General features: G+C 54.5%; 5 protein-coding genes across 5 annotated transcripts; 2 read left to right on the forward strand and 3 right to left on the reverse strand.

Moving 5' to 3' along the window:
• Positions 1–571: 571 nt before the first annotated feature.
• GMORB2_6107 (Conserved hypothetical, protein) lies at positions 572–2,581 on the reverse strand (the record flags this gene model as incomplete). The annotated part of the gene is made up of 1 exon (XM_035468077.1): positions 572–2,581. One exon carries the CDS (start codon positions 2,579–2,581, stop codon positions 572–574), a length of 2,010 nt encoding a protein of 669 aa, XP_035322058.1.
• A 5,883-nt stretch (positions 2,582–8,464) lies between these two features.
• GMORB2_6108 (retrograde regulation protein 2) lies at positions 8,465–10,640 on the forward strand (the record flags this gene model as incomplete). The annotated part of the gene is made up of 3 exons (XM_035468078.1): positions 8,465–8,568; positions 8,731–10,323; positions 10,439–10,640. 3 exons carry the CDS (start codon positions 8,465–8,467, stop codon positions 10,638–10,640), a joined length of 1,899 nt encoding a protein of 632 aa, XP_035322059.1.
• Positions 10,641–10,894: 254 nt separating this feature from the next.
• GMORB2_6109 (uncharacterized protein) lies at positions 10,895–13,173 on the reverse strand (the record flags this gene model as incomplete). The annotated part of the gene is made up of 6 exons (XM_035468079.1): positions 10,895–11,055; positions 11,174–11,380; positions 11,443–11,782; positions 11,854–12,185; positions 12,278–12,392; positions 12,505–13,173. The coding sequence occupies 6 exons, from the start codon at positions 13,171–13,173 to the stop codon at positions 10,895–10,897; spliced, it is 1,824 nt and encodes a 607-aa protein (XP_035322060.1).
• A 399-nt stretch (positions 13,174–13,572) lies between these two features.
• Positions 13,573–15,064, reverse strand: GMORB2_6110 (uncharacterized protein; the record flags this gene model as incomplete). The annotated part of the gene is made up of 5 exons (XM_035468080.1): positions 13,573–13,778; positions 13,977–14,352; positions 14,579–14,710; positions 14,776–14,929; positions 15,048–15,064. 5 exons carry the CDS (start codon positions 15,062–15,064, stop codon positions 13,573–13,575), a joined length of 885 nt encoding a protein of 294 aa, XP_035322061.1.
• Positions 15,065–20,677: 5,613 nt separating this feature from the next.
• GMORB2_6111 (uncharacterized protein) lies at positions 20,678–24,389 on the forward strand (the record flags this gene model as incomplete). Its single annotated transcript, XM_035468081.1, has 2 exons — positions 20,678–22,048; positions 22,152–24,389. 2 exons carry the CDS (start codon positions 20,678–20,680, stop codon positions 24,387–24,389), a joined length of 3,609 nt encoding a protein of 1,202 aa, XP_035322062.1.
• Positions 24,390–25,458: the final 1,069 nt, after the last annotated feature.

A 25,458-nucleotide genomic window follows, 5' to 3' on the forward strand; every position in this document is an offset into this window, starting at 1 on the left:
AAGTGATAAAAGGTAGTATCCTCTTTAAAGAAAAGTGATATTCGTCATAATCGTCATCATCGCTTCAACATGAAAAAGTCGAGGGGGTAAGTCTCCTCCATTCAAGAAAATCGTGGCGTAAACTTGGATGTTGGCAAAGAATAGAAGAAAGAAAATATAAAAAAGTGCCCTAGTCCAAATAGGAGGTGGTCAACGTATAAGAGTAATAAAAAAAGAGAAAATTTGACGCAAAAAAAAAAAAGAAAAAGAAAAAGAAAAGAAAAAGAGTGTGGTGGTATCTTGAACGTTCGCCGTGTTGCTGAGCCGAGGTAGCTAGGTGTTTTTTTTTCCGGACAATTTTGGTAGTTGAATGTTAGAAATAGAAATGTCGAGATGGAAAAAGAGTTGTTGGATTTGGTGGGGGAAAGAAAAAAATGTCGAGAAAATATCAAAGTAAACAATGCAAGCTTGTCTTCTGGTCCAAGTCTAGCTGGGTCTGTTAAATGGAGAGATAAAAACATGTTTCCCATAAGTCGTGTCATGAAGAGGTCGTAATAATAAGGTCGGCAAAGACTCAACAGTCTTCAGTCTTTTACAGAGGCGATCCAAATCGTCGTCTCTCTTCACCCCGCTGGTGAATCAGCTTCAGCTGCTCGTTCAGGTAGGCCATGCGCGCCTCGCTGTCTCTGTCGGCGCCAGACGGCTCCCGCACGCTGGTAAACGGACGGGGGTTGAACAGAGCTGTCGCGTCGTCCGGTAGAGGAGCCACGCCCCGCCTCAGAGGGAACGAGAAGCTCGAGGGGAGACCGCGAAACGGCGAGCCTAGACGGGCAGGCATATCACTGGCACCGGTGGCCGATCTGAACGGAGGCGTGGGGTCCAGGGAGAGGGGAGGGTGGTAGTCGAGGGACAGCTGGGGACGGTGACGCGCGCGCGGCCGGCGCAGGTCGTCGCCCACCGGTGCTCCCACAATTCCGGTAGGCGAGCGGAGGAGATCCGACGAGGCCGGGGGCTCAATGGGGCTCGCGGGTGGCTCGCTCCACATGTCCGAAGGCAGACTGGGCCTCTTGGTGCGGCGGAGCTCCATGTTGTGCTGCTGCCTGGGGCGGCGCTTGTTCCACGTGTTGGAGCGGCTCCTGCCCATCTTGGCCGGCGACTTGAGGCTGCGACGGTTACCCACAGTGTGGCTTTGGCGCGGAGGCAACTCCGAGTTTATCATGTCGAGGGCGTTGGTCAGCGAGTTGGACGAGCTGGGCCCATAGCTGTGGGCAACAAAGGGGGAGCCAAGACGGGGTCGGCTCTCGTCAGCCAGCTGCGGTAGAGTGGCCATCCTAGGGGGCGACGAGAGACGGCGACGATTCACAACCGGCTGCTTGTCCTCCTGCTCTTCAGTCAGGGCGGGAGCTGATGTTGATGCGCTGAGACCCGGGGGCCCAAGCTGGGTACCAGACCTAGTCAGCTGAGCGAGCGGGCCGCCGGGCTGCATCGATTCCGAGGTGCTGACAGCCAGGGACATGGCCATGTCGGATCCGGAGAAGACCGAAGGGGAGCGGGCGGGCGTCATACGGCGAGCCCTGCTGCGCGAGATGGTCTTGCCAAAGGGTGTGGGGCTGCGGAAGTAGCGCTCGTTACGGCCCTTGCCACCGGCGTTGGCCTTGCACATCTCGATGAGGTGAGCGCGCGTAGCGGCGGTCGTATGCGGCCACTGCATGTAGGTGGAGGACGGCTCAACGGTGGGAGTAGAGCTGCCGCTGCGGTCCTTGGGGCGCAGCTGGGGGTTGGGACCCCTCCAGGTCTTGCGGGCTTGGCGGGCGACACGGTCGACGACGCCGCACGGGGGCACACCACAGGCGCTGATGCGGATAGGAGTGACCCTGGGATCCTCCAGATACCTCGTGTACGTAGACCAGAGGTGGCGGCTCATGGGCTGGGCCCAGCGGGCCTTGCGCGACATGGGCGCACGCGATGGAGCGCGGATCGTCACGTCGGAGTCGGGGGGGGCAAGAAGAGAGCTGGACAGCTCCTTGGTCTCGTGGGACTGAGGGGGCTCTTGGAATTCGGCCTCATGCTGGCTGAGCCCGTCGGTCGTGAAGGAGAGTTGGCTCCAAGAAGAGCCGCTGGTGCGGGCCGAGTGGGCAGTAGAAGGCCTACTCGACTCGAGGTCCGACTCGTTAAGCGACGAGTCTAGTGACCAGTCAGGGAAGGGGCTCGGGGTAGGTGCGACCTCAATGCCACCGGGGGCAGGCGTCTTGGGGGGGGAGAATGCGCGAATAGAAAGGCTAGCATCGGAAGAAGGATTCGCATTGTCGAAGGCAGCTGACGAGGACATGTGGTCGTCCATGTCCTCATCGACGACGATGGGCTCCTCGATGCTAGGTATAGCGGCGTCGGCGGCGGCAACGGAGGCGAGGAACTGGCGGGTAGGTGTCATGTTGCGCTCTGGGACGTTGCGCTTCCTGAGGCGAAAGCGGTGTCGAGGCGGGGAGGGAGGCCGCTCCTGGTCCTGATCAGCGACCTGGGCATTTGGTTCAGGCGTCTGGGGACCCTCTGATTTACGGAAGGCGCGCGGCCTCATGGCCGACAGTCTGTCGAGGGGAGGCATTTTGGGAGAAAGTAAAGTATGAAGTTGTCGCGGTGTCGTCAAAAGGGAAGGGTATTTTTGTTGTTGTTTTGTTTGTGCAACGGGGATTTCCCCATAGGGCACAATAGTTTAGCTATACGGTAATAGCGACGGCCGCGGTAGTAGGAGTGGAGGTGACTGATGGCGAGAAGAGGTCGAGAACCAGGCGTCGCGACGGTTGCTGAGACAATAACAACAGGCAAGCGATGTCTTAGTTTTTCTTCTCTCTTGCGGCGGATAGCTGCCCACCGAGAGCAGAAGGTCTGTGGGCTGAAGTGTGGTATGACGAGTTGACGCAGAGTCGTTGACGCAGAGTAGAGGCGGTTCAATCAAGACACGGCGTCGCGCGGCAGCGACTTGACCTCACCGGACAAAGGGTATATGCAGACAAATTGTCTTGGTGTCCAAGATATGATAGACGGACAGAAGAGTAGCAAGTATGTGGTCGTGCAGTTTGTTTATATGTTGTATCGGTCGGCGCAAAAGGGCGCGCAATTCGTAGGCGCGCGCGCAATGCCGGCGGTAAGAGGTAATATAGGCACGGCGGGTGCTTTTAAAACAAAAGGAAAAAAAAATGAAAGGGTGTTAAGGGAGTCGCGGTCGTAGAACTGTATGAAAGGGAATAGGGACGCCTCGGACTTTGTGAAGTTGTAACTCGGTCACATGGCTTGTCGACGTCTCGATGTGCGCAACAGGAAAAAAGAAGGAAAAGCGAGACTAGGGATGGGAGGAGAGCGAAGGAGGAGGAGGAGGATGGATGAGCAGATGGGGAGGGTGGAGAGACGATGGAATGCACGGATTGGGGGGGGCACGGCGGCAGGAGTGACCAGCATCGCAGCAAGTAGGGAAAGAGCGATGGGACCTCCACTGAACTCTGAGTGCTGGGGGGCGATGAGTGCCTGTGCTGGCCGCTGGGTGTGCTGATTTTTTAGGCGGTGGGCGTAGCGATAATACCCCTACAGCCCACTCACTGTACGTACTTGTCCTAGCGCTGTGGTATCATTGCACCGGGGAGTGCTCAAGGTACGTACCGCAATACTCGTACGCACGGCTGATGGCGGATTTAGCACCCTCTCTATCGCTCTCTCTCTCCTCTGGGACCACACCTCTACTGCAGTAAAGAGGAGCCCATGGAGCGAGGGAGATACTGAAAGAGGGGGCAGTACGCATAGAGACAGCAAGGTGGACACGAAAGGAGGGCGTGTGAGCTCTCGTCACTGCTACTAGCTGTGCGATGTACTCGCACGAGCACAACCACGTACGTAAGAGCGACGGTGGCAGTTCCGCCCTAACACAGGTACCTACAGTGGGTTGGATCAGTGGGTCAGGCTACTGAAAGTATTACACTGGGACCACTACTACAGGTACAGATTCAACGGTCATGGACCCAAGGTACATGTACCCCTGGGGGGGGGGGGGGGGGGGGTCCGTCTGTTGACACGTATAGAGAGGAATAGCATCGATAGTGCAGTGCAGCACACGAGCAAAGCTGATCTGATCTTTTCTTACGGATACAAAAGTATCGCTCTCCATACGAAGTAATACTCTTGGTCCCAAGGTTCGACAGAGCATAGAAAGTCACATATCATTACTACCCCATCCACGAGTACATGTACAGCTACAAGCAATAATATACAACGCACAAACTTCCCCAGCCACCCCTGCAATCCTCACCCCCAACCTTCCCATGCTCTTCTTCTTTCAATGGGCTCTCCACCGTCCACCGACAAAGATATACCCTGTCTGCTGCCAACTGCCCCCCCCCCCCCCCCCCCCCCCCCCCCCTCCCCGACACGTGCAGCGGCTAGTACAGAAAAGAGCCGTCAAACATATCAGCCAGTCCCTGTCCCGGAGGAAGCGGTGGACGACCTCATGATCATGGGGACAGAGATGTGACGGTGAGTCTGTGATGTGACTAGAACGGGGGGTTAGGAACCTTTACGAGCCACGCGTAACAAGACGTAATGTACCGCTCGTATGTGAGCATCAGCAATACGACTCTCTCTGCGAATATCTCTACCTGTGATCTGTACTTTCCCCTCTTCTTACGACGTACACATATATATATTGATGATACGCCGTGAAGCAACAAAGGATGAAGGTGAAAAAGAGAGGGGCCAGGCTCAAAGGCCAGATGGAGAGCAATCCCTAACGATGCAGGTACGCATACCCGGGTGAACTGATACTGCAGGTAGGAGAAAAGGAGAAGTGAGGGGAAAAAAGAAAAAAGAAAAAAAAAGTTTGCCAAAATAAATCGAAAAAGGCCAGTTTAACGATGACCCTGACAGCGCCAATGGGCAGGTTGGCAGATGGGTGCGTGCATCTTCATGGGCATTTGTAAGTTGGGTCCTCTTTTCCTTTTTTCTTCTGTGGCCCCCCCTCCTTCTACGAGTCTACGACTTAAGTATCTGTACGAGTTGCTTTTTTCCCTTTTTGCCTGTGTGATATGTGGACTGCGGTCACCATCGTGGTCACAACCCTGGTCACGACTGTTGGGGAGACATGATGAAACCCTGGTACAGTAGTGCCCGCGCTACGGCGCGGCGCATCGGACGAGCCGCTCCCGCGCTCTCTTCTTTCTCTCTCACTCGGCGTCCTTGCTGTGATGGGAGAGAGATTCGATTATCATTATAGTATCCAACAATGTAGAGTTGGCAATCGAAGCATCCTGATAATGCGTCTCAACCGAGACACACAGAACCATACCTAGACTTACTCGCAACAAGTCTAAAGCCTGAAGGATACAGGATCAGACACACAAGGCAAGTCAGTTTAGCGAGCAGAAAAGGGAAAATAGAGAGGGGAGGAGTAAAGGAGAGCAAGAGAACAGAGACCCGCTTGTGGGCAGCAGACCCTGGTAGGAAGGAAAAGACGGTGGCTGGTTTAAAAATCAACTCTCATCACTTCTCTCTCTCTCTCTCTCTCTCTCTCTCTCTCTCTCTCTCTCTCTCTCTCTCTTTCTATCTGAGGCTCGTATAATCTGTATATTTTGTCCGTGCACGTGCACACATACAAAGAAAACATTGAACCTTGTCGAGGAATTAAAGTCAGAGCTTGGAATGTTTAGTCTCTTCGCAACGAAGAATCACGAATCGAACCATCAGGGCACATTTTCTAGGGCTTCCCACCCTTCAATGGACGTTGAGGAGAGGAGGGGCGAAGAAAAAAAAAAGGGCCGTTGAACGTGAGGTACTTTGTGTGACGCGTCGTATGGGCGAAAAGACGCGACTTGAACGCGTAAAAGCGCGTCGAGGCGGCTGCAACCACTTTCCCATCCCGGCCACCGACATCCGCCGGTGGCACCAACGCCAGCCACTACTCGTACATGTACGCGCAGCCAACCAGCCGGCCGTCCGTTTCACCATCACGTCCTTCATGGCTTGTGCATTCCAGTGATTGATGAGTGGCAATGGTGGTACTCTGCAATACAGCTTGTGGTGTTACAACGGGTGGTCAGCAGTTGAGGTGAGTGGCTAGCATACTGTAGTGCCGCCACCAGAAGTCAGCTACAGGGGGGGCACAGACACGCAAAGGACGGAATAACAGGTCAGCGGTTCAAGATCAACGCTGTTCGTCAATCAGCTTCAAGTCCCGAATGAGGGCAAAATATTGTATACAGAAGAAGAAGAAGAAAGAGAGAGAGATACTGAAAGAAAACAGACGTGGGGAGAAAAAAAAATACGAGTTACGGATAGCTGTATAGGGTAATAATCAGCTCAATGGAGCGATGAACAGAACAGACATCAATCACCCCTCATCCAACTCCTACTTTCTCTACTAGTCTTCATTTATCCATACCCCCAAGACACGTTGTCTAGTCTTTTTTTCTCAACGACGGAATCATTCCGTTTCATGACGGACGCCGCCGTAGCCAAGAGAAAGGGGGAAAAGGAAAAAGAAAAGAAAGACAGCGGGCTAAGAGCTAGAATTCCCAACTGTCTACGTCACAGCAGTTCTCGCCGGCAGTTCATCATGGCCAAGCAACAAGTCAAAAAAGTATTTTCTGCTCCACCAATGCCCCGCGGAAGAGGGGGAAAAACCATATCTGCGCACGCCATTATCGGTTTATCCCCCCCCTCCCCTTATACCGTATTTAATACTCTGTAGCGAGACGCACACAACACAACCTTGAGAAGATGAAAGAAGAACCTACAACGACGTACCGTACGCAGTAACATTATACAGAACTAATCACGAGCTGCATCTATCTCACCATATCCACTGCCACACCCTGCTACCTTCCGCTGCAGGCGCGTGGTTGTGAGAGCCGCCCGTTGACACTAACTGCTAGCAACTACACTGCTACTACTAATGATACTGATGATACTAGCAACCTTGCTCTCCATCTCGCAGGATGCTGCCGTGCCCAAAGTTGGGTCCCAATCTCCACGACCGACAGACATACGGGTACGTAGCGCCAGCAGGATGCAGCGGCAACTACTGCATACTGCAATGCTCCATGCACTGCCCTCCCTATTTGACTGCGTCTCTTCTCCTCCCCCGGAAAATCGATGAGAAAAGTAAGGGACAAGAAAAAGAGACTGAGTCAAGGTCTCCTTCTTCCATCCTCACCCCCCCCCCCAAAAAAAGATATGTCGTGAGTAATTATTGATATTGATCACATGGAACCAACCAGCTCTCGTGTTCGGGGATACGCAAAACATGATGGTGCCAATTAGGCATTCCCACGTTTATGCCCGTCCGATCTGGTCCGTTTACAGCTGGCCTGCCCAGCTAGCTGGACGAAGATGCAAAAGGGGTGCGCTTTGCCATGTTCCGTCCTCTCACGTCGATGACCAGCTCAGACGTACATTCGAACTTGCAACATGGGTCAATACATCATACCAGTAACCTTTAGTACGGAGTACGGGGTATACGTAGCTGCGACGGACGGTCAATGTCGAGCTAACAACATACCTCACCCGCATCAACCAAGTGGGCCGACTAGGCCTGGCTGTTTTGCTTTCAGCGCCTCGTTGTCGGCCGGCAAGCGGCGTGTGTTTTCTGTTTTCTTTTTTTTCCTCCTCTGTTTATGCCCCTTATTTGTAAATAGCAACCGTTAGTAAACAAAGGGTATCGATGTTGTACCTCCTTGGTTTTGTATAAGTCCACTGTTTTGAACTATACACGACGTGTATGCGGACGTCATCGCCAGTAGACGTAGAACAGCGCTCGGTCTCCATCCCCAACGTCCATCTTTATCAGGGACAGATGGTGCAACAGGGTTTTTCTGTCTTGTTGATATCCATACCTGTAGCTGCAGTAGATGAATCCGATCGCACATATAGATATATAAGATATACATACATACATACATATATATATATATATATATATATATATATGTATGTATGTATGTATATATATAAGATGAAAAAGAAAGAGAGAAACGGGGAATGAGCAGCAACCCGATGACCCAAAGACACGGATTAAGGGTAAGAGCGACCTGCCTTCCCGCCCAAAACTCCACCTTCCTGCATCTGTCCACACACATTCGCTCCTTCCCTTTTATCCCACTTGCCTTTGTGGCTGTTGGCTACTTTGCAGCCTTGTCTGATACGATATCTTGGATTTTTCCTTACTACTAGCACCACCACCACCTACCTACTACTGGGCTTCGGTCTCAAGGCCGCCTCATCATTGCCCTTGTAGCCTCACACACGATCTCACACACACACACACACACACTCACGCACGCTCACACTCGCATACAATGTGCACGAGCCTAGAATAATATTACCCTGTACGGAATATTACTACGAGCTATTGCGTTGGCTCGCAGCTTCACCGCGCCCCCCCTCCCCCACCTCATCTCATCTCACACACCACATTTCTCTCCAAAGTCCGAAGTCGGAGATCGTCGTCATGGAGCCCAACGGTGTCATCACCCTCGACAACCTCGCCGATAGCCTGCGTCCGTGGACCCCGGATGATGAGAGTCACGTCTATGCCGTAGTAGATATGGGAAGGTATGTGTACAACAGCAGACAAGAAGCATTTAACAAGATGAAAGGGAAAAGAAAGGAGAAAAAATACCAAGATATATATTAGCCAATCATTCGCTACATGTACCGTATCATATGCTAACGAGATGCGTGTGCATAAACAAAAACGAATGAGCAAGCAAACAGTAATGGAATACGCTTCTCCATCACGTCTCTAGCCCCGCCACGGACACGTCTACTCACGCCCATCTACTCGACTCGGGCGGCCATCTCACTCTTCGATGCTCTGACACCCTCCTCCTCATCAGGATCAGGGTCAGGCGATGGCAGCAGCACCGGCACCACCACCCTCGTATTCCCTCCCGAGATTGTGGAATCCGTTTCAACCACCTTGGCGCATTACGCCCGCATCGCGCAGCTGCACAATGTTCCCGCGTCCAACACGCTCATCTTCGCCACCGAGGCCATGCGACGCGCCTCCAACGCGGCCGACATGCTCGATGCCATCGCCAGGGTCACAGGCGGCCTGCGCGTCCACGTACTCGCGCCACCTGTCGAGACGCTATTCGGCGCCGTCATGGGCTCACGGAGCGGGCTGGCCGACGTCCGCGGAGGAGCACTCTTCCTCGACCTCGGCGGCGGCAGCGTGCAGATGACGTGGGTCGACACCTCTCTCGACCAGTACGAGACCGTGGCCGCCAGGGCCGGCGTCAGCATGCCCTACGGAGCTGCCAGGCTCACTCGCATATTAGAGCAGCACACCACCTCCAAGCCCAACAAGGGCTCTTCCGCCCTTTCGTCTTCTTCTTCTCCCTCCGCCCCCGACCTTGTCGCTGCCGAAATCTCCAATCTACACGACCTTATCCGGTCGGCCTACGACGAGCTCTGTCGGACCTTCCCCCGGCTCAAGAGCATCCGGGATGCTCACGAGTCCGGCCAGACGGGAGACGAGGATGCATCTCTCGTAGACGTCTACATGTGCGGCGGGGGGTTTCGCGGCTACGGCAGCATGCTCATGCACACCGACGTCGCCCAGCCCTACCCCATGTCGTCGGTGGGCACGTATACCGTGTCTGGCGCCTCGTTCAAGCGTGCCGACCACCTCCGACGCCTCAACGCTGAGTACCGGGGCAAGATCCACGGCATGTCGCGCCGGCGCCGCTCGCAGTTCGACGCCATCGCCACCGTCGTCTCGGCCTTCGCTTCTGCCGTCCCCAACATACGCCGCGTCACCTTCTGCAAGGGGTCCAATCGCGACGGCGCCCTCATGATGATGCTCCCGCGCCACATCCGCGAGTCCGACCCCCTGGAGGTCCTGGCCTCCATCCCCGCCACCCACAGGCCCCTCGTAGACGTCGTCATCTCCAAGCTATCCGCCGCACTCCCACCGTCCGGAAAGTCCGTATCCAGCCTCGCAAGCGGCGGCGGCCTGGCCTCCCTCTTCGCCCGCGACCTGTGGGGTCCCCTCTCAGGCTCGGGCTACGAGTCGGCCGTCAACATCTCCCACGCCCTGCACTTCTCCGTCGCCCGCGACCCAGACACCCCGGGGCTGACGCACCTCGCCCGCGCCACCCTGGCCATCTCCTCGGCAGCGCGGTGGGGCTCCGCAATCGCCCCGGCAGACCAGTCCCTCGCTCAGGGTATGGAAGACGTCCTTGCCCGTCACCACCCCCACGCCGTCTTCTGGGCAAAGTATACCGGTGCCGTGGCCGGTATACTCACCCAGCTCGTACCTGTTCTTCAACCCGCTGACGCTGACAAGTTTGACAAATCTATTCAGTATGTTCTTCTTCTGTCTTGTTTTTCTTGTGTTCTCACATATACACACACAAACACTCTCTACCCCCCTCCCCTGATCAGGACTTCCCGGAACATATGACTGAGTCGTAAACAGTCTTGAGGCGACAACTTCCCCTAAGGAGGGCAAAAAGGACCGTCTTCACCTATCCATTCATGCATCCCCCGACATCCTATCATTGCATGATGGACCTGCCCTCGACGAGATTGCCGACTTCCTCAAGTCGACGGTAAAGACGGGCAAGGAGAAGCCCCCATTCAAAGTGTCGGTCCAGATCGGCCGGCTCGAAGAATACTGACGCCCTCACATCTGTTGACATTCCCAAATTTTTGTTCTCATCCTTCGTATATTTCATTCATTCAGGCATTTATTTTGTGCTATACTCATTAAATCATTTCCCTTTCGTTTTCCTTCCGTCTCAATTCGTCACGTCCAAAACAAACACATCTTTCTTTTGCCACGGAGGAAGAAAGCCCTGAATGGTAAAAAAGAAAGCAAAGAAACAAATAAGTGAGGCCATTGTGAAAAGAAAAGAAAGAGGAAAAGAAAGAATCAATCGCCGCAGTCATCATCTTCATCACGAGCAGATGATTTAGATTTGGATGACGGTTTCGATGTACGCTTCCTGGCGTTGAGCTTCTTGAGCTCGTGGTTGACCACAAAGACACACAGCAGACGGTCCACCTCGTTATCAGATGACTGGATGGTTTGCACTACCGCCAAGAGTCAGCTCATTGTCACACGCAGGTATGACACACACGAAACCGAAAAGAACAAAAAAAATAGAAAGAAAGAAAAAGGTAAAGATGAAGAAGGCGAGGGAATACTCACGAAACTTCTTGCGGCAGTCAATCATTGCCTTACCCGCTTGCTCGATGCCCTTGCCACTGCCGCGGAGGCGACTGGCGTACTTAGGCGCATTCAGCCAATCAAGCGACACCTCGAGACTCTTCTTGTTGCGGAACTGGTAGTGGTAGAAGATGGTCACCTGAGGGAAGAAGCAGTCCAGAAAGAACCTGCATTGAGACTGCAGTGCAACTGTTTCTCCAAGTGTCAGCAACTGTACGCCCACTATCACACCCTGAGAGCAGGCAACATACGGCTGTGGGGGTCGCTAGGACTACTCTCGGACATGCTGAGGCAGTTCCTCGCGGCGGCAGTCATCTCGCGGTAGATGAGTATCAGTTGCCACATGCTCGCCCACACGGCCAGCTTGTCGTCGGGCCCTGGCTGATGCGAGGGTGTTGTCAGGCCATCCAGCTCCTTGAGTACGTCGTGCTCAACGGAGCTGATCCCACGCAGGGCAATGGCCCTCAGCTGGGCCTGCACCGAGATGGGCAGGCTGGCAATCTTGCCAGTTGGGTCGCGGCACCAAAAGGACGGCGTCTTCCAGATACGAAAGAAGCACGACATCTGGTGGACCTTCTGGACCAAGCGGTGCTGGACAAAGGGAATGACACGTCAGCATTGAGAACCATGTGTTACCAGTGGAAGGGTCGGTCGTCATTTACCTTGGGCAGACCACTGCCTTCCCGTGAGTACGCCATGAGAAACCTCTGCAAGACTTGGGGGAACTCCGACCCACGCTCGTGTTGGATCCTGTTCTCCACCCACTTCTGGAGCTCTTCATGCTTGGGAGGGTAGTCACGGCAGAAGGCAGCCTTCTCGAGCTGACTGTCCTCGTCCTCGTCCTGCCATCGATAGGGTTGAACATAGGCACTCAGTGCCGGTGACTCGGTCTCCCTGGAGAAGAAGACGGAGATGGGCTTTGGCTTTCCGGTGAAGACACGCGGGGTCTGAGTGAGGAAGGGCGCCTCCTTGGCCCGGCTGCTTGCCCAAAAATCTGTTTACGGATCAAACGTCAGCAACGTGTGACTGCTGTGGCGGTGATGGGGGGAACCCATGGGGAGTCGGTGTGGAACAATCGATACTTACCTTCACCCTTCTTGATAGCAGGCCACAATTCGACCAGGCTCTTTCGACCACAGACCATGTGCGAATGGTCCGGGAATGCCTTCCTGCACGCGGGACAGACACCATTCTCGTGGCACTACAAAAACGTCTCAGATCTTGGCCTCTCTCTCTCTCTCTCTACACTAAAGGTGGAGTCGGGGACTGGGGCTGGGTTGAGTTGCATAGCGTCACGCTATGGTATGTCTTACCCGTGTCTTGGAGATCCGGCATGGCAAGCATGCTCCACTCTTGCGAACATCGGCCGTCTGGTCCGGGTTCTCTAGCTGCCTTGGACGCTTATTACCAGCCACTTGAGAGCCGATGGCTGCAGGGCCCCCAGGTTGAGGACCGCGGTTGGCGGCCTGGCTGGGAACGGCAGCAACATCATGGTGGATGATGCGGTGCTGGGTTGAGGCCGGGGAATCGGACGAGTATGCCTGCGGATATGTCCACTGGTCGTCATGGTTCCTTATTTCCTGGAGGCTCGCAGCATGAGGCTTGTACGACTCGGGCTGCTCTGGGAAGGTGGGGCCGGAATGCTCAGAGGGGGAGGTGCTACCCTCGCCCTGAACAAGCTCAGGTGGGGAGGGGTGGCTCGAGTATCCGGGCGAGGCGGTGGCCTCATCATCGGAACCAAAGGAATTGCCCATGCTCAAGAATGGGTGAGACTCAATGCTATCAATGAGTGGGCGGATGCCAGTGATGAGCTCGTTAAGGTGCTGCGGGGTGGCCAGGTGGGCCTGCTTGTCCGAGGGATCCCTGTCCTCGAAGTACTTCCGCAGGTCAAAGAAAGTTTCAAACAGCTCGTCACTCAGGTCCGGAGACCGGGGGGGACTGGGGTTTTGGCCGATTTGCAAAAAGTCTCTGGTGAGATCCATGTTGATATCCGTCTAACGCACGGGGCCCTTGATATGGTGGAACCTTTTTACTGCCTGTCACAGGTGAACAGAGCCTGCAGCGTCACGTTTAAAGACTCAACGATAAGGTGACGATGCCCAACCTCTCTAGGATCTTTGTGCAAGACTTGTCTGGATCAAAGACGCGACCTCAATGCCAGAGAGATATAATTTGGCGTTCATGGGGGATTTTGGCGTGGCCGTCGACTTACACACCATCCCAAGATGCGCATTTTCGATGAGAGCCGGGGTTGTCATTGGCCCATCACGGCCTCCGACCCATAGAATCCGACCAATCAACCTACCATCTTTCACCGGTTTTGACATTTCAGTGGAAACTGACCACGCACCAAGGCAGTCAGGTGATTAGCTCCGTGGCCGCTATGCTAGGAAATTGAGATAGCTAGGGCTGAAAACCGCCGGGAAGCTGTCGAGGAATTCGCCAATGCGCGCACCCAGGTTGCGGACGAAATTGGGAGCGTAAGTGGCCTCGTTGTTGTGGTCGCCGGAGTCATGGTGGGGTACAAGCCGGAAGAGCTGCAGGCGAATCGGAGCCCCGATTCTCTTACTCCCGTCATCATCAATCACTGTCTCACCTCTTGCTCGGGGCCGAAGCCTAACCTCTCTCTTGAGCGCCATTGCTCTGGAGCAGTTGGTCTTTGGGCGACTCCATTCTTGCAGATTTTCATTCTGGTCCAATTGCCGAGTTTTTTTTGGGGGGTTTTTTATTGTTGGTATTTCTCGGTCCGGGTCCACCGGCCGGGGAGAAGGGCGGGTCTATCTACGGAAGTAGAAGCTCTCGGTGGGGACATTGACAAAGACCGGGACGAGCTCTTGATCATGACCGGCCAGCTCACGACTCTTGTCAACCCTGAGATCGGTGTGCAGCGGAGCCGTGGAGCGGAAGAGGTTGACATAAATTGACGTCATGTAGTGGTAAAAGTCAGTGCCCGTCTGGAGCTTGGTCTCGGTGGTCGTATTCCTCGAGCACGTGGCAGGGGAAGCTGCGAAACTGCGAAAGGCAACATACGAACTGACGAGTCTGCGGCACCGGAATATGAGGCACCGCCAGACAGCCGACAAGGCGAGACCATCGGATGGACCAATATGCTGAGTGCCGAAACTTTTTCCAATTCGCCGAGAATCCGTCTTCTCAAGATTCTAGGAGACCTTCTGGTCATGAGGCATAATTGGATGTAGAGAGCGCGCGAGGGCGGCATGGGCTCACCACCATCCTGCGTCAGACAGAGTGCCAGGCCGAGGCGGACCTCGGCCGAGAATTGAGTTCGTGTGTCTTTTGCACCAGCGTTTTCAAAAAAGAGCCTTACAAGCTGATGGGAGGAGGGAGGGGGGGTGGTTGGCATAAAGTCATCCGATGGTTTCTTACCATGAGAGAGTTCAGACACGAAGCGGCATAGGCAAGGATGGATGAGCCCGTTGCTTGATGCAGCCCAATCTGCTCCTGACCCTGGTAACGTATGGTGTCCTCGGCCCGTGGTATCAGTTCTTTGGGGTCCGGCTGTCGGATCAGGGAATAATGCGAGCTTTTCTCTCGGTACAGGTCCAGGCGGCCATCAATAGAACCAAGATGACCGAGCAGCAAAACCAGCCGGTACTCAAGTCAGCGTTAAAGTCTTGGGCCTCGACCTCGGCCTCCAACCGCGGAACGTCAGGGTAATCAAGAGCAACAGCCATACGGCGAGGCGGGATAGCATGTGTGGTGCCAGCAATGAGGCTCCTAATAGAAGGAGACAAGTTACTGACATGGGACGTAGTGGATATCTCGGTGAGGTCAGCAGCTCTGGGTGAACAGATCGGGGTTGGGGGATAAAGTGTACAGTCCAAGGTAGACATACCCATTGCTGGAGATCATATCTTTGTGAGTCTCCCCCTCAAGCAAATGTTTAGAGCCATCTCACCCACCTCAAGGTTGACTCTGGCCATATCGGGTATGGTTAGCCCCCAGACGTCCAGATAGTGGAGAAACTGGGAACCATATCTCCCCTCTTATCCTCTTGTTACTGTTGGCGATGCGTGCCTGCATGACCATGGCCACTGACTGAGCGTGTGGCTGACTGAGCGTGTGGCTGTTGGACTCTGTACCGGGGGGTCGACATGGTCATGGTGAAATTCCACATGGTCAGGAGAAGACTTGGTAGCCGGTCTCAGCTACTTCATCGTGGCGCTCGTTGCTGGACAAGAGGTTGTCGATATCGATCCATTTGGAGAGGTCATCTTCCTGGGCAGGCAACACCAGCTCCGAGGACGGCGAGTGGGGCATGATGGCAGCGTTGGGGGGGGGGGAGACGCAGTAAGGGATACAATATGTAAATACGGCCAATGAGGGTTAGAGTCGATCAGGAACGGATCGGTTAGAGAAGCAATACATGCAATGTATGGCGTCTGTCCCTGTACATTTTCTGGAGCCCAAAAGGGCGTCAATATCAGGCATTCATTTTCTACAGAAATGGACAAGATGCAAAGGCACGAAGTTGGAGGTTGCTCTATGAAGGTACAGCCAGCCAATGGCAGGGCAAAATGGGAAGGAGCTCTTAGTGAAGACGATTTGGGAAAGAGCGATGCATTGAAGATGAGTCACATGACCCTTACACTAACTACATGCACACCATAAAGTATGACGCTTTTACATGTATGATATGTACGAGTGTGTGTGTGTGTGTGTGTGTGTGTGTGTGTGTGTGTGCCAGTGGCCTGCACCGGAGCCAAACTGTCGGATTCCAACCCCTGTAAGTATTACAACATGCACAGCGTATTGGTAAATTGACTGGAATGGTTGGACGTGTAATCTGTACAGATCTGTAGTCGGTAGCGAGTATTAATATAGGGTACGGAGTAATAATACCAGACATCGTTTCAGCAGCTCAATAGGATGAATGGAATGGCGGAGGGATAGAGGGTACGCGATTTAGTATTCCTCTGTGAGAGAAAAAAAAAATCAGGATCAAGAAGTCTTCTTATTCGCCTACCTGTTAGTCTGTGATGTGATACTCTCTGTAGGGAAGAAATATTTCTATTGAGATCCAGGGCTGGGCTTACGCATTTGAGTGACATTCTACTCTTTTTTTTAAGGAATTTTCACCATGTTCGACTGAGAACACACCCCTGCTGTTTTGTGCAGATGATATGAGCATGTTCTACCCTACCCTACCCTACTCCCCCCCCCCCCCCAAAAGGCAGGGCTGGTGGTGCATCAGAGGCAGGCACGTTTTGCTGCATAGCATGAGACATTCCGCAAGTGTTCAGGGGCGTGGGGATTTGGAGCTACACAGCCAATACAGCACATCCACCCTGACATTGGATTCTGGAAGAAAGACAGAAGCAAAGACAATAGAGAGAAGAGATGAATAAATAAATAAAAGGGGGACGAGGGGGATAAATGGTATTATACTCATCACAACTCGGTATATCCGGGCAGTTCGGCGTTTGCATTGCCCCCCCTTTTTTGGCTCATACTCGGACATATATTAGTCTTATAATAGTAATAATAATACACCCATCTCGTATGCATGTAATAATAGCCTCACTCGTAGTCTTCTAGGCCCCACTAGTATGCGTTGGTTGCCACGGTGTTTGCAGAAGGATGACGGTGGAGAATAACAGCGTAGTCGATGTTTTTTTTTTTAATATATAAGGAACACATACGATGGGCAGATTTCGCCAAGGTCACTCAAGTACAGGGTAGCAGCGTGGTTGCGTGTCAGACCAGAGTTGCCCATCTCAACAGGTCGTCAGCCTGTCGGGCAGGTACGAGTACGGTATTGCAGCACATGTATTCTCGGGGCTGCCCCGTTGACTTTCTAGATCCGTACTTTACCTGTAGCGGTAGGCGTACTGTGGCAGAGCGACCTTGACGACACCTTGTGGACTCGGGCTCTGAGAGGGGATGAGGATAGATTGATAGATGGTGCGGGTATTCATGATGACTATTGACCAGTATATCATGTACTGGTAGTAGCAGTGTTTACGAGTAATCTGTACTACCAGCAATACTACTGGTAATACTACTCCGTATTTACGACCAGCATATTCCTCACCGTACTCCGTATTCGCAGCCAAGTTTGTATGTGATGACACTTATCAGGTATTGTCAAGCAGTATCAGTAGGCTGCACGTGATCCTATCACGAGAGCACGGTGTGATGGACATAGTCGTATATACTGTTATAAAAAAAATAAAATAAAGAACAAGTAGAAAATAAGAAGAAGAAGGAGCGGAAAGACCGGATCTGGGAGAGATTAGAACCCAGGACGTTGTCGATATCCTCTGCAGGAATAATTTCGATTACATGAGAATACGGAGGGAATCGACGGGGTAAAGGGGTTCGGTTCACCCAGGTCTGCAAGGGATGTGCAGATCTGCCGTCGAGGGAGAGGCGAACATTGTTGAGAATACTCCGTATTATGACATTGTAATACCTGAGAGCAGAGCAGGTTTCGCGAGGGGGAAGCGACTCGGGAGCCTTCCATCGGCTCGGTAGGAGTGATACAGAAGAAGGGACCAAGGCACGAACGAGCACAGATCACACACGACAAGGAAGTTGGAGTGCAAAAGGAATGATGACATTAGCAAAGGAGTACAGATTACAGCAGGCTATTACGGGAGGAACAACGATGAGGCAGTCCGTTGAAGAGGAAATACCCGTAGGATACCAGTGATAGACTTACGGATTACTCGTATAGTATCACAGATTACAGACTACTTCGCATGGTATGGCTCGGTACTGCCGAGCTTAAATTACCCTCTCGACTGTCGTGCTAAGCAGTGGAAATTGGTCGACGCACGTGGGCAGTGGCGATGCAAATCATTGCTCTTACAGAGTCGTCAAACATGCTACTCCGCACGGATTACAACATGAGCACATGGGCCGTCAGAGGCCCAAGGGGTCATGAGAGCCGAGGAACAGGGAGGAATCGTACATGTACGAGCAGAGCGAGGACCGAGATACAAGATGCTCGTACTCGTACATGCAGAGGCGACCGTATCGGGGTCATGCCTATCCCCGTCAGCTCACATTGTTTCTCGACTCCTCATGTAATATTGCTTACTCCTCATCTACGAGTGAAAAAACCGAAAAACTCCGTTCTCCTCATCACCTTGACGAATCCATCCAACCATCTCGGGGCTCTTGAGAGTACACGTACCAACGTGTACGAGCCGTCTCCCTCTTACTGCACTCCCGCGTGTTATTTATAGGTGCTGTGTGTAGTATTACCACGACAGATGCATATTACGAGCCTGATCTCTTCCCCCTATCCTCTTCCCTCCCTCTCCATCTCCCACTCTTCCACACACGCACACCCTTCTGCTGTTCCGCGTGCCCGCTCATCTCCCCCGCTTCCATAGGCTTCGTCGGCCCACTGCTACTAGCTGATTGATTGCATCCAGAACTCTCGGAACGGGCTGTGCAGCTTCTCTTCCGTCTAATTCTCTGCTTTTTGGTGGATGTGTGGATCGGGAAAAAAAAAGAAAAGAGAAAAAAAAGTGTACAGCCGTAGTGTAGCGACGTGGGGCCCATATTGGCTATTCTTGGCATAGTATTGCCAGCCAGGGAGGGTAGGTACTCGTACAGATGGATAGAAGTCACTGGAGACATGTCCTGTGCACGTAACCTGCATTGTATCGTGCCAGAGACAGGGGGAACACCGCAGAGGGTTGAATCCTCCTTGTAGTGTTTGACAAGGGATGCTGGATGTTTCGTCATGGATTGCGTCGAGCTGCCCTGAGCTGTCCTTGCGAGAGGGTGACTCTCTTGTCGTGAGCTGGCAGACATCTCGAGGAGAGGATGAAGATGGATGTAGAGAGGCTCGAATAGACAGAGAGTAGTACCAGTAGGAAGTTGGGGGGGGGGGGGGGGGGGAGGGGAAACCGTACAGGAGCTAGAATCTGAAAGAGAAGAGAGAGAGAGAGAGAGAGAAAAGGTACAGTCCTGGACCCGGAGTCATCGCTTCTCTCTGCATCTACCCGATCGTGCCGTCGTCTCAGCGGCAATCCAGAGAGAGGCAGGCACAGAGAGGGAGGGGCGTAAAGAGAGGCCCCGGAGAGACAGACACCAGACACCAGCTCAGCACAAATCCCAGGGGTAATGACAGTGCAGATTACATGTACGTACAAATTATATATGTACGTATATATGTATCAGCAGTACGGAATATATTTGCTATTAATACTAGACTCCAGGTAATCTGCACTGATATATGTATACAAGTCTATGTACTCCGTACTCCGTACTGTCAGCACCCTTACCTGGGTCCATGGTACATGTACCCCCAGATCCTTAGTAATACTGTGCAGCTAAACAAGTATTCGCTCTCTTTCTCTCCCCTTCTCCCGCCCTCTCAGCTATCACCGGCTCGACAAGCCTCACACGGACCACAGTCCCACGGACCACGGAAGGCAGGACGGTATATGTAGTACCCGTACTCTCTCTCTCTCTCTCTCTCCCTCTCCCTCTCTCGGGCTCCGTAATACCGGAAGTATTGCTCGTGTCTGGTAATGATGCTCTGTACGCAAAAGTGTCGTATCGTATATTACCTGTATCACTGCGAGTAACGGTCTCGTACAGGCGACGAGCACAGGCAGTGAGTGAGTGGTGAGGAGTGGCAGCACACTGAACCACAGTGCTTGATGAGCCTCCTCCGACACAGTGTACTCCGTATTCGCTATTGCTACTCCCATATACTCCCCGTCATTCTACGGGTATCACTCGTCCTCTTCCTCCTTCCCGCTCCCCACAAAGTACGTAATTCATTGAGCAAAATGTCTGACCTGAAGGCGTGACTGACTTCAACCCCCCCCCGGTTCAACCCTCTATGGCCGAACAGCCTACGGTACAGCCCACGAGCTACGAATACATTGGGACCATTCTGTCTCTGTTTATTAGTCCCCATTACCATCTCGGCATAACTCTCAAGGTACAGACAGCTGCTCATTACAGCGAATAAAACAAGGTACGTACGGGATACTACTGCTGCAAGTATTACTACGTACGCGTCTGGCCGCAGCAAGACAGACTGTGAAGTTCGCCTTCTCCCTCTCCCGCCGTCGCCGTCATCGTCGTCGTCGTCGTCGTCGTCGTCGTCTCAAGGTCACTGTCACGTTATACACGCCCACCCCACCCGGTCTCATTGAAACTCCTTTAGTCCAGGTCCCCAGATCTTTTTTTTTTTTTTCATCACTCCTTTTCTCTCTTCTTTTCTTCTTTTTTTCTCTCTTCTTTTCTGAAACCTTTTCTTCTTCTTCTCTTCCCATTCCTTTGTTGTAATATAGCACCTTTTCTCTCTTCTTCTTTACCTTGAAGAAGAAGAAGTAGAAGGGGAAGAAGAAGAAAGAGAAGCACGAGAAGAAGGAGAGAGAGAGAGAGAGAGAGAGAGAGAGAGAGAAAAGATCTGGACCCTGGGCCGGAGAAGTCAACTCTCTGTGAACCGGACACTCATCGTCGTGTTGTTGCCTTTTTTATTTGCCCAACATGACTTCGAGTAAGTCCTCTCGCTTTTCTACTCTACCCTCTTCTTTCTCCCTGTCCACCCTCCGATCCTCCTCGCCCTCCTCTGTATCGTCGTCGGAAGAAAACGACAAGAGACAGCATGTCGACGCCGCCACCACCGCCTCATCCGGTCACCGAGCAAGGTCTAGGCTCCGTCGGGACAAGTCGAGTCTTGGCCGCCTAGCCATGTTCAACCAGGGTCACGTCGTACCCATAGACACGTCCCTGGACGAAAAGAGGCGGCGCCAAGACGAAGACGGCCACGACTCCGTCCCTCCCCTTCCCACCTCGCCCATCACAACCAACAACACCGACACTGCCACGACCACCGCCAACGCAGCCACCAACACCACCGCCACCACCACACCTCGCAAACCCCGCGCATGGGGTAACCGCATCTCTACCTTTCTCCCCTCGCTCATGACAAGGGATATAGAAGCTCCAAACTCTCGACCCGGCTCAGCCGGCGGAAAGCAGAGGCCGCCGCCGCCACCCGAGATCGCACCCGCATCCCCGCCTCCGTACCGATTCCACGACTACGATTCTACCGGCGGCAGCCTCGTCCCCCCCCCGCCGGACGAGAATCCGACCATCATAGCCCGGCCTCCCTCGGCCTCCTCCTCGGGCTCCAACCGCTACCAGCCCCACGCCATCACCACCTCCGTCGCCTCCCCGGCCCAATCCCGGCCCTCCCCGCCGTTTGAGGCCATGCCTCCTCCGCCACCGCCTCCCGCCGATGCTCCCCCCCCTACTCCGACGGCAGCCCAGCAGCAGCAGCAGCAGCAGCAGAAGCAGGAAGAGCAGGACCAGAAGCAGGAAGAGCAGGAGCAGGAGCAGAAGCAGAAGCAGGAGCAGGAGCGGGAATCGTCACCATTGAAGGTGAAGAAGCGTACCACCCTCACCAAGAAGCAGGACCCGCCCCCGCAGAGGGACTCGGCCTCGACCCTGGCCTCATCCGCGCGCGCCTCCGTTACCGGCAGCGTCAGGGACGAGTCCAGCCCCCACCAGAAGCTGCAGAAGGAGAACCGCGACCCGCAGTTCTCGCCCGTCATGACCGCCGAGAGGGGTCGCCAGGCCTCCCTCACCCCCTCGCTGACGGCGCAGTCGCCCAAGAGCTCGGTCAACCGCGTCTCATCGCTGCCCCTGAGCCCCCCCCAGATCGTCACCTCGCCCTCCGAGGCGGTCGGCCAGAGCCCCTCGCGCGGCCGTCTCCGCCGCAGCTTCATGCCCGGCTTGAGGTCGAGGTCTGCCTCTGGCGACGCCGCCTCGTCCGCCAACAAGCAGACGGCCTGGGTCGTGTCCGACGGGTCAAAGGCTGACTACAACCCGGCGTTTTTGAAGAATGGTGAAAAGGTTAGCCGTCCCCCCCCCCCGGATTCTTATCGCATGCCGTGTGGGATCAGCACACTATCGGGTCGGGGATGCTGACATGAGCCGTCGTGAACGCGGTAATCAGGTCCCAGAGCTGTGGAACGAGAGCGGCAACGTCCTCGTCTACCTGTACCCCAGGGGCAGCGGCTGCGGCCCGTCCTTCAAGGTCATGGAGTTCACCGTCAACTCGTCCTACATCTTCAACGCCCTCCTCCAGGGAAACGAGGCGTCGCCGATCGAGGGCGGCCGGACGACCAGCTTCAGCGACCGCAGCCTCAACGTCGACGACAGCCGGTCGCAGACCCTGTCGCCCACGCTGTCCGAGCCGTCGGGCGACATGAAGCTCTACCTGCCCATCGCACCCCCCTCGGCCGACGGCGGCCAGCTGCTGGCGCCGGGCGAGACGACCGATTCGGACCTGGAGCGTCTGATCGCCATCAGGAACATGTTTGCCTTCCTGACGGGCCAGCCGCTCGTGGCCACGCAGGCCCGACCGACGACGTTCCACGCCTTCCTGCAGATCGCCTCGCTCCTGGAGGAGTTTGGCTTCACGAGCGAGGACGGCACGACGTTCGGCCCGGCCGTGGACATGAGCTTCGACTTCTACGTCGAGCAGCTCGAGCTGGCCGACTGCCGGCACAGCCGGGAGAAGACGGTCGAGGCGCTCATCCTGGGCGAGCGCATGCGTAGCGTGGACCTGTACAACGAGGCGTTCGCGCACGCGGCGGGCAAGTACTCGGCCATCATGGACCTGAAGCTCCCGCTCTTCAACGAGGTGTGCGCGCAGACGCGGCAGCAGCTCGAGAAGGCGCACTTCGACCTGGTGAACCGGCAGCACGACGTGAGCCAGAGCCTGGAGCACTTCGAGTTCCCGTCGCTGTTCGCCGGCACGGCCAGCTCGTCGGACCCGGACCTCAAGTACGTGCGGTTCAAGGTGTGGAGGAACTCGTTCGCCAAGATGCGGTCGATGGTGCTGAGCCACTACAAGTCGGTCTTCGGCAGCTGGCCGCCCAAGGCGAGCAGCAGCAAGAACCCGTTCGCCGAGAGCGGGCTGAACCGGCTGGTGCTCAGGACGCTCTACTCGGACATGTGCGCCGTGTACGACCTGCTGGTGGACCGGACCAACAGGACGACGCGGTCCATCGACGAGGCGCCGCCCATCTCCAAGAACCTGGCCAACCTGTCGGTGTCGGTGCTGCGGCGCATCCTGTCCGAGTCGGACCGGTCGAAGCCGCCGGTGCTGCCGCCGATCCCCTACGACACGCCGCGGCAGCCGTCCATGTCGTCGGTGCTGCCGACGTACGGCGCGCTGTCGGCCAAGGAGCAGATCAAGTTTGACAAGTCCATCAAGGAGAGCGACCTGCTCGTGATCCTGAACAAGTCGTACAACGCCGACACGAGCCGCGTCAAGACGGCCTTCCTCGACCGCTTCACCGAGTTCGAGCGCCGCGAGGCCAAGGGCAAGATGGCCCCCGACCTGGTCGACCAGCGCATCGGCTACTGGCTGTTCATCTACGTGGTGCTCCAGTCGCTGCCCACGCTCGTCGTTGACGCCCCCGGGCTCAAGTTCACCCAGGGGAGCGAGTACTTCCTCTGCGAGCCGCCCATGGGCAGCCCGCCGTGGTGCGAGGACCAGCAGGTCAAGAAGATGTGGTACGAGGTGGCCGGTGGCGGCGGCCTGGTCGAGCTCTCGACCGACACCATCCTCTTCAGCATAGAGGCCACCTACCACCGCAGCCACTGCTGGCTCGCGGCCAAGAAGTGGGACGGCGGCCCGGACCTGGAGGCCGAGGACGACGCGGGCATGTACCAGGACTCGGCCCTGGGTCCCCTCCAGCCCCCCCCCGCACTTCAGGCGGACGACGACTTCGTCGGCGGCTCCGCCCCGTCGCGCGGCACATCCCCAACGCCGACGCCGACGCCTCCCCCGGCCGGCAGCGCGGGATCGCCCCCGGTTACGCTGAGGCCGCGCAACCTCTCCCCCGCCGGCGCGGGGTCCCGCCAGAGCCGGCTGTCGCACGCCTACCGCTCCAGCATGGCCATGGGCCTAGAGCCCCTCCCGATGGAGCCGCCCACCCTGCCGTTCGGCAGCCACAACCGGAGCAGCTCTCTCGGCCCCCGGCCGGTGAGCAGCCTCATGGGCGCCAGGAGCAGGTCCGTCGGCAACCTGGCCGGTCTGAGCGCCCAGCACGCCGGTGGCCAGACCTCCAGGACGGACTCGCCTACCGGTCCCAACACGGGTGCTACGTTTGATGATATCCTCGGTGAGACGGATGCCAAGAAGAAGAAGAAGGAGAAGAAGAAGGGTTTCTTCTTCGGCTGAGTCGTCAGTATGGTAGCGGTGTCTTTTTTTCTTTCTTTTTTTTTACAATTTTTTTTCAACATCTTCATCTATTTCCTTTTCAGTTTATATATCATCTTGCTGAATAATTTCCTCCATCAACACTTTTTTTTCATCATAAAAATCTCACCGCAACGACGGATCTCGTTTGCATCTCCTCCCTTTTTTTTTCCAGATCGGCATGGCAGGTGTTCTATCGTCTTTTTTCTCCCTCCATCTCTTCTTTCGCGTTTCTTATCCTTTTTCTTTTCTTTTTTTTTTTTTTTGCAGTTTTGTACAGATTACTCTTTTGCTTCTTTTTCCTTTCTCGTCTTTTGATAGAGACTACGTCTTTTATCTGTCCTGTACGTTTTCCATTTCCTTGGGTTTTTTTTTAGTCTCCCTCTCGGAATCTCCTCTTTGATGTGTTGAGATAGATTGGTTGAAAGATGGAGAGGAAAGGAGGATGAAGAAAAAATGGTGTTGACAACGGAAGATGGCTGAAGATGAAAAGTGAACAAGTCGGAGAGTGCAGAGCAGAGCAGAGCAGAGCGAAGCAACACAGCAGAGCAGAGCAGAACAGCATAGCAAAACATGTAGTAGCAGCAAATTCAAGAGACAAGTGAAGCAGCAACATAGCAGCAGCCATAACAAAACAAGGATAAAAACACCACGGCCTGCGCGATCTGAGCAAACAACTTTCACTCTTCACTACTGGCAGCACTTGAACTTTGCCAGAACAGGCTCCATCATCTGGGGAGACATGAGAATGGACGCATGAGATTGTATTATAGATTGATTCAGCGTATTACTCTTGCGTTAGCTGGTACTGTACAGATTATATAGGAGTAGTAGTAGTAGTAGTTAGTTGATAAAAAGACCCCAACGCCGTCGCCATGAGAGAAAGGAGAGAGGAAAGCAAGATGAGACGAGACAGAGCAGAGAAGAGCAAGAGAAAGGAAGGTTGACCGGTCACTAATCCTTGACGCCAGAAACAGACCAAAGAGATACGCCCCCCTCCCCCCGAAGAGAAAAAAAAAGAAAGACCAAGACAGGAAATGAATGGGGAGAA

The sequence above is a fragment of the Geosmithia morbida genome, assembly GCF_012550715.1.
Source record: "Geosmithia morbida isolate 1262 chromosome Unknown scaffold_5, whole genome shotgun sequence".
Lineage (NCBI taxonomy): Eukaryota > Fungi > Ascomycota > Sordariomycetes > Hypocreales > Bionectriaceae > Geosmithia > Geosmithia morbida.